Source organism: Apostichopus japonicus, chromosome 3 (genome assembly GCF_037975245.1).
Source record: "Apostichopus japonicus isolate 1M-3 chromosome 3, ASM3797524v1, whole genome shotgun sequence".
In the NCBI taxonomy this organism is placed as follows: Eukaryota; Metazoa; Echinodermata; class Holothuroidea; order Aspidochirotida; family Stichopodidae; genus Apostichopus; species Apostichopus japonicus.
The window spans coordinates 13,150,728-13,163,180 of record NC_092563.1 but is presented as its reverse complement, the minus strand read 5'-3'; the positions used below and the strand labels follow the sequence as shown (position 1 = coordinate 13,163,180).

The following is a 12,453-nucleotide window of genomic DNA, read 5'->3' as shown; positions in this document are numbered from 1 at the left end:
TGCTCTCGGTTATGGTTTCCACTTTTCCTCAGTTCAAGGTGTATCCACTGAAATGAGGTCTGTGAATCTAGTATCGTAGATCTGTTGTTAAGAGGTTTTGCAATTTTCATTACTTTGATTGATATTTCTGTTGCTAAATTCACCTTTCTTTCACGTCTGTAGTACATATTTATCAACTTGTCTCAATTTCAATAATTTTTTTTAAATTTGTAAATTTTCATACTCTTGCCCTTGTTACAGGAACTGGAAGACTTATCTCGTAATTTTGTGATCGTGTACGATCTCCAGAGTGGACAGCTGTTTAAGAAGTGGAAACCACCAGTTAACACAACTTGTGTGGACATTTCCTCTGAAGGGATGTGTGTTATAAATGGCTGTGAGGATGCTGCTGTTCTGGTCTGGGACTTGGTTTCAGGATCGCTCAAGTAAGAATATATGAGTAACGATTACGTTCAACAGAACTCACTTTAAGGTTTCAGTTTTTGTCTCATTTCTAAACTTTCTCCACATCCCACCAGATTCACTAGTGCATCATTACCTGTGGATGCTGTTGAAGATTTTGTTCCATCCAAAAGTTAGTGCAATATCACCCATGGATGCCAAGAATTATTTTGTTCGACCAAGAGTTGCAATTAGTGCAACATCACCCATGGATGCTATGAATTGTTTTGTTCAACCAAGAGTTGCAATTAGTGCAACATCACCCATGGATGCTATGAAGTTATAAGTTCATCCAAGAGTTGCAATTAGTGCAACATCATGCATGAATGCTATGAATTGTTTTGTTCATCCAATAGTTGCTATTAGTGCAACATCACCCATGGATGCTATGAATTGTTTTGTTCAACCAAGAGTTGCAATTAGTGCAACATCACCCATGGATGCTATGAATTGTTTTGTTCATCCAAGAGTTGCAATTAGTGCAACATCACCCATGGATGCTATGAAGTTATAAGTTCATCCAATAGTTGCTATTAGTGCAACATCACCCATGGATGCTATGAATTGTTTTGTTCAATCAAGAGTTGAAATTAGTGCAACATCACCCATGGATGCTATGAATTGTTTTGATCATCCAAGAGTTGCAATTAGTGCAACATCACCCATGGATGCTATGAAGTTATAAGTTCATCCAAGAGTTGCAATTAGTGCAACATCACGCATGGATGCTATGAATTGTTTTGTTCATCCAATAGTTGCTATTTGTGCAACATCACCCATGGATGCTATGAATTGTTTGTTCATTCAAGAGCTATAATTAGTGCAATATCACCCATGGATGCTATGAATTGTTTTGTTCATCCAAGAGTTGCAGTTAGTGCAACATCACGCATGGATGCTATGAATTGTTTTGTTCATCCAAGAGTTGCAGTTAGTGCAACATCACCCATGGATGCTATGAATTGTTTGTTCATTCAAGAGCTGTAATTAGTGCAATATCACCCATGGATGCTATGAATTGTTTTGTTCATCCAAGAGTTGCAGCTAGTGCAACATCACCCATGGATGCTATGAATTGTTTTGTTCATCCAAGAGTTGCGATTAGCTCAATATCACCCATGGATGCTATGAATTGTTTTGTTCATCCAAACTGTGTTTGAACATAAGAATATTGATTTAGAAAAATTTAATTTAAAAAAGTAATGTTAATCAGTTGAGAGGATTATTAAAGTGTAAGTTAATAGAAAATTAAAAGGTTGGGATGAAGCATGCAAATTCAATGTTAGATTCTCCTTTATGAATAGCTTTGTTGATTATGTTCATTTAAATCATTCAATTGTCCAACTATATTGTTTATTTTAAGCTTCAGCTAGCACTTTTCATCACTATCTGATTTAGAAATTCGGATTTGAGATTGTCCGACTATATCGGTACCATTTTACGGTGAATTATCAATTTTAGGACTATTTTATGTGCACTGAAAAGAAGGTTAGCTTATTTTGTTTAATGATATGTTTTTGACATGTTATAGTCAAATAACAAGAAAAAATTAAATGGCTGGTAATGTGTCTACAGCTATTCTGGTTTTCAAGATATTACCTTTGCAATATCCTGTTCTCTGGAACGCTCGTTCCTGTAAGGCCAAATTGGTGATGACAACGTCGGCTACTCAGCGCAGGTCTAAATGTTACTCCATTTGTTTTATTGTTTCTATAACTCAAGCAAAACGTGGTCCGTTAACTTCGTTTCGAAACAGAGCATCCTTTACGATAGAGTTCAACACCGATCTGTCCTTGAAATTTTTTTACTAGATTGTACAGATGTGATTTGAGGCCATAAATTGCATAGAATAGGGTTCTATTCTATCTTTGTAATTCTGTGCAGTAATTTATAATTTATTAATTTTATGAATAATTTTATTAATAATTAATAATTTTATTAATTATTTATTAATTTATAATTTATTCATTACATAGTATTTTTGTTGTGTAACAAAATGTTAAATTATCCCAACATCTCATTTCATGCTTTATTTCTTGTTTCAGGTACCGTTTAGTTGGCCACACCCACCCCGTGGATACCATTTGCCTCTCTGAGAAGGGAACACATTGTCTTACCTATGACTCGACGAATCAAGACAGGAGCGTCATCCTGTGGAACCTGCTAACTGGTGGGTATTACAAACTGTTTACCACACTCTTAACGTAACCCTACCCCTCCCTAGACGTGCTACTGCCTCCTGAGGTTAGAACAGTCTGGTCCCACACTTCCCTTCCCTCCCTGTACCTAAACCATAGCCAAGATTAGGGTCAGATGACAGTATCTTTGTCATAATAGGCTAAGCGAGTCGGGGAGCAAGCTTTTAGCCATGTCACACCGTTGTAGTGGAACAAGTTACCATCAGAAATACGAAGCCTTACCTCTATCAGCACTTTCAAATCCGCGTTAAAGACGTTTTATTTCAAACAAACCTATGGTTAAATGTATTCAATTGTATTTTGGTATTTTGTATATGTTTTGTTAAGCACATTGAACCCTGGGATTTTGCGATATATAAGCATGTGTGTAATAATAATAATAATATTATTTGTAGTAGTTTTACTACCTCTGTATCAACCGTTGATTTTTGGATACAGTGCTGTGTGGGGCATGAAGTACTTCTTTGAATTAAATTAATAAAAAGTTATGTTGATGAGCTAAACATTTTTGTATTAATCTCCTCATCGATAGGAGAGTGCTTGGCATGCATCACACCAGACCGGCCAATCAGCTGTTGTCAAATCTCAGCGGATGGAAGCTGTGCCGTGATTGGTCTGGTAGGACACCCAGACATAGTTACAGTTCGACTCCTTGACGAGAGCGGAAAGCCGAAGAAAATCGTGGATAAAGCATTCGGTGAAACGAGTAGGAAGGGAAACGTGTACGAATTGGCAGGTCAGATACTCTGATGGAAGTTTACATTACAGACGGTTGTAGATATCAAGGAAATGTTTGAAGTAGGAAATGAATTGATTTTTTTTATTTATTATTAATTCTGATAAAGTACTAAGAATAAACATGGTTTCCGTAGAGAAGCCAGAGCTCTGGACACTCAATCCATATTACTAAATTTAAATATCCTTTAGGTCAAGAGAAAAAGAGGGGGCCTTGCAGGGTTTGTATAGAATGGTTAAAAAGACTGAGCAGCTATCATGGTTTATACATTCTGCATTTCCACTCGGTAATTGCAATTTAAGGTTGTTTGATGTTTGCCCTGACCATGCAATTCACATACTTCAAATGAAATCGGAGATGAGAATGACAAGAAGGTTCACCACTATATATATATTTTTTACATTACTAATTATTTATGTGCAGTACTGGGAATTGCGTGTATCTTGTCAAACAAAACACTGGTACCTTAAAGTCTGTAATTCTGTACTTCTTTACTACAAGAAAAATGACTTGTGTTGATTTTGTCTAGATGTGGAAACATTGGATGAAACTCTTATAATCAACAGATAATTTACTGGTCACATTTAATGATATCAGACCAACGCTTAGAACCATCACATTGCATTGAGTATTTGATATCATAGAAACCAGCAGCCATTGAAGGAGAGATATGAAAGTACTCTAAACGCATCCTTCAAACATCCCAAAATATGATAAATAAGGATCAACTTGCAATGTTCATTATATAAACCTTTGTTGGACACAAACGTTGTGCATTAGATTAGAGCATTAATGAGTAGCCACTCTTTATAGAATGGTTGTGGCCACAGGGTTGGAGAGATATTCCTCATTATGCGGATATTTATATGGCTCGGTAAGAAGTAGACTCAACACTAATACAGCTTTAATGCCTAACGGATTCTGATCCTGATAAGGTTTTGGAAATCTAGCTAAAGTGTGAGTTTCAACTTGAGACATTTTAATTAGTTGATGAAGGATTGCATCTCCAGTTCTATCATAACAGGGAAACAACAACTGGGAGAAAACACCCTGGATGCTAATCGTGACAAAATAACTAAATATGAACAATATCATGCAAATGGGATTTTTTTTTTCTCTCTTTTTGTTCAGATTTGTTTTTCCTTCCCAGACATGGACACATTTAGGGCATAAATATTTATTGTATTAAAATATTAGTTTCAATTGCTAAGTATCTTATTTCTTCCGTTTTTGGAAGTTATATTACAATTGTCATTTTTGTAAAGTTGTTGTATTCTGCAAGTTCTAGATAATATCACACGAAACACAACAAAAGCGAGTTTGTAAAGTAATTTCTGACGAAAAAAGGGCATTAAACATTACAAACACTCTAGAATTCTAGATTTCATAACTTGGTAAAATTGCAGGTGAAAAATAAGACATTGGTGTTACAAAAATTTCAAAAAATTCATACCATTCAAATGTATTTGCACAAAGAGAGTTTAAGAGCATGCTACTGTAGAAGGTTTATAAGTCGAAAAACATATTTAAAAAAAATTGAAACCTTTGAAATCTAGTGCACATTACTGCTCTGCATGCGACCTTTATTTAGAAGTTTTATTCAGACACTACACTTGGTGATCTGTTGCCTAGGTTCAATGAAGGAACATCACCAAACATACTACGCTATTGCCCTTCTGTGCTATACAAAAATATGTAAGAAAAATTTAATACACTAATGGTCAAACCTGTCAGACTCATCAGATGTAAATTACACTGGTAGAGATGATTCATTGGTTGGATAATACTCCTGATAGAGCTATTGGTAAAAAAAAACGGGGAAAAAAATGCTATTAATAAAAACAGATTGTTTGAACAGTTCAGTTATGCCTTACAGGGTAGTATGGAGGTATTAGCTAATATTTTATAGCCAAAGAGAGAACTTGTCAGTTGGATAATTTTAAAGCACTAAATCTTGAGGTACAAATCTTCTGATTCTTTCTTCTTCTCCTTCTTTCTCTCTCGTTTTTTTTTTTTTTTTCGTTTTTATTTGTGTGCATATGTCATTGATTGGTCATATATATTTTAACCAATCAGTGACGATGATATTGGCAGCTTGTTACACTTCCAAAGATTTATGACTATTTTCTCTAAATTAAGATTGAAACTCATCTTCTTGTAAGATTCTGGATAATTTATGATGAACAAACTAATTGTGTACTGATGAGCCTTGAGTAGTACTCCAGTTAAGTTATAAACTCTCAGGATCGAAACATACATCATTTTGTCTTTTCTCCTGATATCCCTGTTTTTTTGTTTTTTTTGTTTTTTGTTGTTTTTTTATTGATCTCTTACATACTTTTTTTTATTGGTATTCTTTGTTGAATGAATTACAAAAAGGGGATTGCAAAAATGAACAATAGTAAATTGATTTCCTATAACCAACCCACCTATTTTTTTTTTTCTTAATCGTTCACTTTCAAGTTTTCAAAATTCATTTGTACATTTGTATTTAGTTTGAACTGCTACCTAACAGAAAGTGTGTTGTCTTTAGACAGACTTGAAGGAAGAGAGAGTGAATTGGGTAAATATAAAATTTAAAATGGTTGTAACATGAAATTCAGTTGATATACTGATTTGAAATGTTGTATGTGTGCTGGAACATATAAATTACTTCTGCCTATGTTTGTGCCCCCTAGTGTTCTGTTCAGCCTTCGTAGAACCTGGAGTAGTTGTCATTATAAAAGCCATCCCTTTGTTTAACGTAGTGGTATTTAATCAGTATTCAAAGAGAAAACATAAATTGTGATGTAGAGTACAGCATTTGGAAGGGAACCGTATGTGTATGATTGCTTGGTTAATTGAAGGAATTCATACATATTAATAGAGGGCGCCATCATATTGGTCCATCCAGTTTTGCAAAAATTTGACTAGCTACAGTCTTCGACTGCGGAATGTAACCGTGCCATGAGTTGATCACCAGTATTGTTTACAATTTCATGAGTAATTATTGAAGAAGAGATCTAATGAAACATGTTTATCGGTGTTTCACGATATTAACTAATTGTTTGTTAGCACCTTTACTTGTGTTTTCCTATAAAGGCATGTATTTTTTTCGTTAGGCCAAACCGCACAAGCAGAACCTTGAACTAGTCAATCACCCGGTGAGTCTGTATGCAAGTCCATCTGGCGTGTTTAGCATGCTTTTGAGAGCACTTTCACACGATCATGTTACTTGATTCAGAGATCCGTAAACAGTACAGATTACACACATTGGGACCCAAGATATCAGCTCCCCCCCAAAGGGGAAAGGGGAAGGGGAGCCATTGATATAACTAAGACATCATTTTCTTTCCCCAACATGAAACAATTTTCAATATAGGGAATTTACAGGATCCGTGAGAACCCATAATGCAACTGTTGTGCTTAGTTTTTGTCATCTTTACTTCATTTGTGTGCATTTAATGAGAAAGTGATCACTTATTGTATTAAGTAGATTAATCCATTAATCAAAAATACCTTCTCGATTTCATTTTGTGTTCTCTAAATAACAAAGGCATCACAAGTAAGTTAATCCATTAATCCAAAATATTCATCTCTACTTCATTTTGTGTGCTCTTAATTAACAAAGTTATCGCTTATTGTATTAAGCAAAGTAATCCATTAATCCAAAATAACCATTTTCTTGCCCTTTTGTAACTGTAGAAACTCTTAAATATAAAAAATTCAAGCTTTCAGACACCCACCTCAGAGATCGTAGCTGCACAATGTTTATTGCTTGTCATGCGATCATTGGAAGCACATGTAATAAACACATATTTAAATAACACTTCACCTATGGATAAGGATCTTAAATAAGAGTGTTTTGCGGAGACAGGTGTAGGGTTTCTTTTGTTTGTCGGTGAAGAAAAAAATTCAAAATTAATTAATATGTCAATTTTAAAGATATTGATATCTTAGTCTTAGTTCTAAGCAAACTTTGAATTTGTTTTCTTCTATTAACACCTTTTGTAATCTTCAGTAATCGAACGTGTAAACTGTGACTCAGTCTGCTATCCCATGGTCTTTGGAGACTGACTGCTGAATGTTTAAAGAGGCTACTTGTTGTATAGGACTGATCTATTTGGTTTCTTTTGAAATGTCATATTATTTTGGCTGTTTTCCTATTTTTTGCATCATGAGAACATTTCTTGCCTGTCTGGTAGACATATTATTTATGCAGTGTTTCTTATTCTTAAAAATGACTCATATAATCCTGGTCTTAATAGGGTGGGTCTTAATAGGGTGTTACCTCTGATACTGTGGTTAAAGTAAAAGCTGCTGAGGTGCAGGACGGGTGCTTTCGATGTGAACACGTTAAGTGAACGCGTAGTGGTTAGCCTGGTAAGGTAGGAATAAAAGCGAAGAAAGATGGCCCAGTGTAAATACAAATACAGAGAGTAAATTGGAAGATGAGGTATCGTGAAGGGAAGGGAAGGAGATGAGGTATCGTGAAGGGAAGGCAGTTACTGAATGTGAATGCGAGAGGAAGGTGGACGTTGTGAAGGAGGGGTGAATTAACACGTAGTTGTTGGTTTGGTGAGTGAAATTGAGGGAAGAAGGCTTATTGTCAATACAAAAGCGAATGGTTTGGGAATAGTAGGTACCCTAAAGGAGGGTGGTCAAGATGAATATCTAGGGGTCTCTCCGGGTAAGACTGAACAAAGGAGGTGGTTAGTTTGAAAGCAGATGTAGGCGATTCTAAAAGTTAGTTACTGCAGTTGAAGGGGTGGATTTTGAGAAAGGTGATTGTTAGCATTTTATGTTTCACATTCTTGCAAATGTTTGCTTGTAAATTTGTTATTTATTGTTAATTGTTGTACTTCAGTTTGTACTTTCGACCAAGCCGCACCCTTCCCCCCGCCCCTCCCCCTAGCACATTTTATCACCTTTCTGTCTTACATTGTCATTGAAAAGATTCAGTCTCCTTCACCAAAAGAATTTAGTTTTCATATTTTTCAAAACAAGATAAATGATTTAACTTTGGCATGATGTCCCAGCTTTATAAAGAGGTCTGCAGTAATGGGTGCAATGTTACTTTTGTATTATGTATATATTTATAGGTGTCTCTTTCTCCATTTCTTCTCTCATAATTTTGGCCAACTTGTTCAAATTTCATGCTTAAATTACATTTGTTCATTTTGACCATCTGGAGGGATCCAGTGCTCAGCCTTTACACTTTAAATGGATGTTGTGGGAATTGCTTTGTGAAAGTGTTTTGAAATTTTCTGCATCGGTAGGTCGAAACCCCATCCTCATAGAATTTTGTTTGGCAAAGATATGAATTTTTCATATTTATTGGTATTATTTGAATGCACCTGGCAACAGCAGAGTGAATAATGCCTTTCACTCACCTGTTGCCAGATGCATTAACAAAATGTCACAAAAACATTGAAAAATCTTTGCGGTGCAATTAGGCTATGAGGATGCAATTTTTGCCCAAAGGTTTAGGAAATATTGATATAATTTTGCTAAGCGATCAACTTCGTTCACCAGAAAATCCTTTTTAATACTTCGTCCTTTCCATCATTCTGTTATACTTGTTCATAGGCTTTTTGAAGTGTGCCAATTGACATGATGAAGATATTATCTGAAGTGATCGCAAACAAATTGAAAAGTCTTCAAACACTTGATTTATTTCTTAGCCAATGTGAATTTTGGAATTGAATCATGTGAGAAAATTTGACAACCCAGACCAGTTGTTAGCATAAAACTTATCTCAGTGTCTTTAATGTGTGGTTTATCATATCATGCAAAATCGTTGCAGTTGCAAGACAGGGAAAGCTTTCACTGCTTAGTAAAATGATGGGAGTTTATTGAATTTTGTTTCCAACGATCACCGTTTAGGACTTGAAGCTGTAACCGGAAGCATATTTTTCCTTCTTTCGTGTCTACCTATAGATGGATGGTTTGTTGTTAAGACCTTAAAGTCTTCTGAATTACTATTGGCTTTCAAGTTGAATATGCAAAGTGTTGATCTGTCTGTAGTTTTACTTGTGTATTTAGCATTGCAGCTATATTACCATAGCCTCATAGCTTATAGTATACTTCCTAAGCTTCAGGTCTGATTCGGCGGTCTCTCTGTTAGCTGCATTTTGGCACTGAAGTTACCACGATCAGACGGTACCTTACTAAATAGGTGACACAAAACCCCACCATCATCATCATAGGCCGCCTATGTGGTAGAGATCATGTTGAGCTTGAAGCTGGTGTACTGAAAGATTCAAATGTTATTGCTTCCATGTATACTTGGGCTTAAGATATAAATAAATATAGTGATGTCCAATGAGTTAATACACATATTCTGAACTTTGGAGTTTTGGATAGATACCTCACAAAGTTAGTTCTTCTTCCAAATATCCATAATTTCCATTTATTATTTAATTGTACACAAGAGACTTATCTCGGTATTAGTGCTACCACAATACCGTTCAACACCTACTGGAGTGTCAGAGATATTTAAAAAAACCACCACTTTGCAGTTGTTAGTCAGTAGGTTGTAAGCAAAAATTGATATTTTTAAGGGCTTTTTTGGAAATGGTGAGCTTAGGGGGATGGGGTGGGAGGGGGGATGGAGGGGGGATTGTGTGTGTGCGTGTGTCACGTATACATAATGTATCAGTGTAAGTATTTCACCTGGAATTCACTATTCGCCGAGTAACTTATTTAGTCATCTTCTGGTCAAGTATTTATCATGTATGTCATTTTTTCTACCAGTCCTGTGCTTGTTGGTTATAGCCGTGGATTATTTACCATTGTAACTTATATGTATATTATCTAAAATACAAAAGATGATGGATGAATGGATTTCATTTATTAACATAGCGGGGGGAATGTAATAATAACAGTCTCACTGTTTGAGGTATTGAATGTGCTTTACAATTGAAAACAGTAGAAATGTGATTATTTTTGACAAGAAAAACAAAAAGGAAGTTCGCTTGATTTGATGAATAATGATAGTGCTTTTGTTATTTTGTATATTTATTAGGATCATTGTCTTGAATATGAAGTGTGTTTTTGTATTATTTATTTATTGTTATATAATGCATCTCTATTTTTTTTTTCTATTTTTCTTTTCCCTAGGGAAAAGTTAATTTGTGCATCAATGGAAACTTGTGTATGTGAATATGATAGAAATGTTTTGAAATGATATGAGGGGCTTTGACGCCCTATATTATTTAAGGGGGCTTCACACTAGTGTAAAATGTCAAGTTGCATGTATTAAAAGTCTCATTTATTTGAACTGGTAGAAGCAACTTTCATCCTCTGAGAAAAGTGAAATATTCCACCTGAAAAGTTTTTTTTTTAAATAATTAAAGTTAAATTCATTATAAAAAAACATTTCTATGTTTACAAAAAAGTCTGCATTCTCTGGTGGATGCCCTAGCATATTTTGTGATTGATTACTCTTCCCCTTCCCCTCCCTCTCCTTTCCACCCTCCCCTACCCTGTGCAGGCTGCTTTATCGCTTCCCCCATATGTGGCAACTAAATGTGTACAAAAACTTCACACATTACATGGCACAAGTATTATGTCCCTCCATGGATCCCCCTCTCTCCCCTCCCTCCCATTCCCCAATTCTGAATTCCTGCTCTTAGGCCTGTGAGATTAAAGAGAAATTGACTTCTCCTGTATTTATTGATTGAGGCTGTGACAGGACAATATTGAAAAGAATATTGAAGTGTATGGATGCAGAGCTGTTTCAGCTGTGTTCTTTACTTTTCTAATAATATCTTATTTTCTGGGGAGGGATTTGGGCAGGGGGGGGGGAAGAGAATTAATGTTTAATTTATTTTTCTTTTCTTTTTTAAATTCCTAATTGAATGTCAGTGAAAAGGTTGATGTGATACAAGATTGGATTGCAATTCCTAGTTTTGAGTATTAAACATATGTTATTGATATGAGAGACTGGGAATGTTTTATACATTTTTGTGATTAGAATATTAAATTGTATATGATAGTTGTTTGGCTGCCTTTGATAGCATGTATTGGAAACAAAAAATATTCACACACACATAAAAAATATAAAAAAATAAATAAAAAAGTATATATATATGAAAAAAAATTAAATAAAAATGTCAGATTGTTGGATTGTAAATCATGATTATAAAAAAAAAATTCTCAAGAATCATTATCCTGTGATTTTTTTTTCTTTTTTTTTTTCGTTTTTGATATTATTATCATTTCTTCGTGTTGATAGTGATGAATGTGTTAAATACCATTTTTTCTGGCATCTTAATTAGATGCTTCACTGTTATTTGATGTAAGTATCTCATATTATACAGTGTGACTAGCTTCAAATTCAATACATTCCTACTACCTGAAAATCTGCCTAACTCAATTCTTTTTGCTGTTGATGTTTGGGATCGGTGTGGGAAGGGGAGGGCTTATTGTACTTGTTGATTTCCCGGTAAAGGTGAATGCTCGGTGTAGTGGTAAGAGAGTGTTTGTCCCACAATCTATAGAGGATTATGGCTGTGCAGTGTTGTTGAGCATAGACTGGAGTATTTCCAGTTTGCCATTTTTGGCTCGGTTCTCTTCTGACAGTAGTTTTGAAACAACTTGGGTTCAACATTGCTGCACCGCAGTGATGGTGAAATAGGGTGCCGTCACCTTCAGTATTTGAGAAAGTGGTCAGATTCGTCCGTCAGATAGGGGCCTTCATGCGGCAGTCTCGGGAGCAGGAAGGGGTGTGACAATAACTCTTGTGCCATATAATAAAACAGTCCTTGAAGAAATAATTGATCTCAGCGGGGTGTTCATTCAAGTTTTTACATTTTTCTTGGACTGAAATTCTGCCCAAAGTCACCCTTAAACAAAACAAATTTTGGGTGGGTATTGAAAGCAAAGAAAAACAAAAACGGTTGATGAGGGGCCAGTAAGGTAGCCAATGAAGCCGAGCTGTTGACTTATGGCAGCATACGCATGCCACTGGTCCGAGCGGATCTCGCTGCCTGGCCTGACATGTCGATCGTTGGATGATGGGTATGAAGAGTGGCTGCATCATAGAGCAGAATATTCTGCTCTATGGGCTGCATCTATCTTTCGACACTCTCCATG

At 35.5% G+C, this 12,453-nt stretch overlaps 1 protein-coding gene across 2 annotated transcripts in view; it reads left to right on the top strand.

Annotated features, from left to right (window-relative positions):
• LOC139963702 (NACHT domain- and WD repeat-containing protein 1-like) overlaps positions 1–11,720 on the top strand; it is a 68,010-nt gene extending 56,290 nt beyond the window's left edge. For both annotated transcript variants that reach the window (XM_071964791.1, XM_071964786.1), the window contains exons 9-11: positions 241–425; positions 2,487–2,611; positions 3,172–11,720. In XM_071964791.1, coding sequence (XP_071820892.1) covers positions 241–425; positions 2,487–2,611; positions 3,172–3,389 — 528 coding nt within the window. In that variant the 3' untranslated portion in view covers positions 3,390–11,720. The remainder of the gene's footprint in view (positions 1–240; positions 426–2,486; positions 2,612–3,171) is intronic.
• Positions 11,721–12,453: the final 733 nt, after the last annotated feature.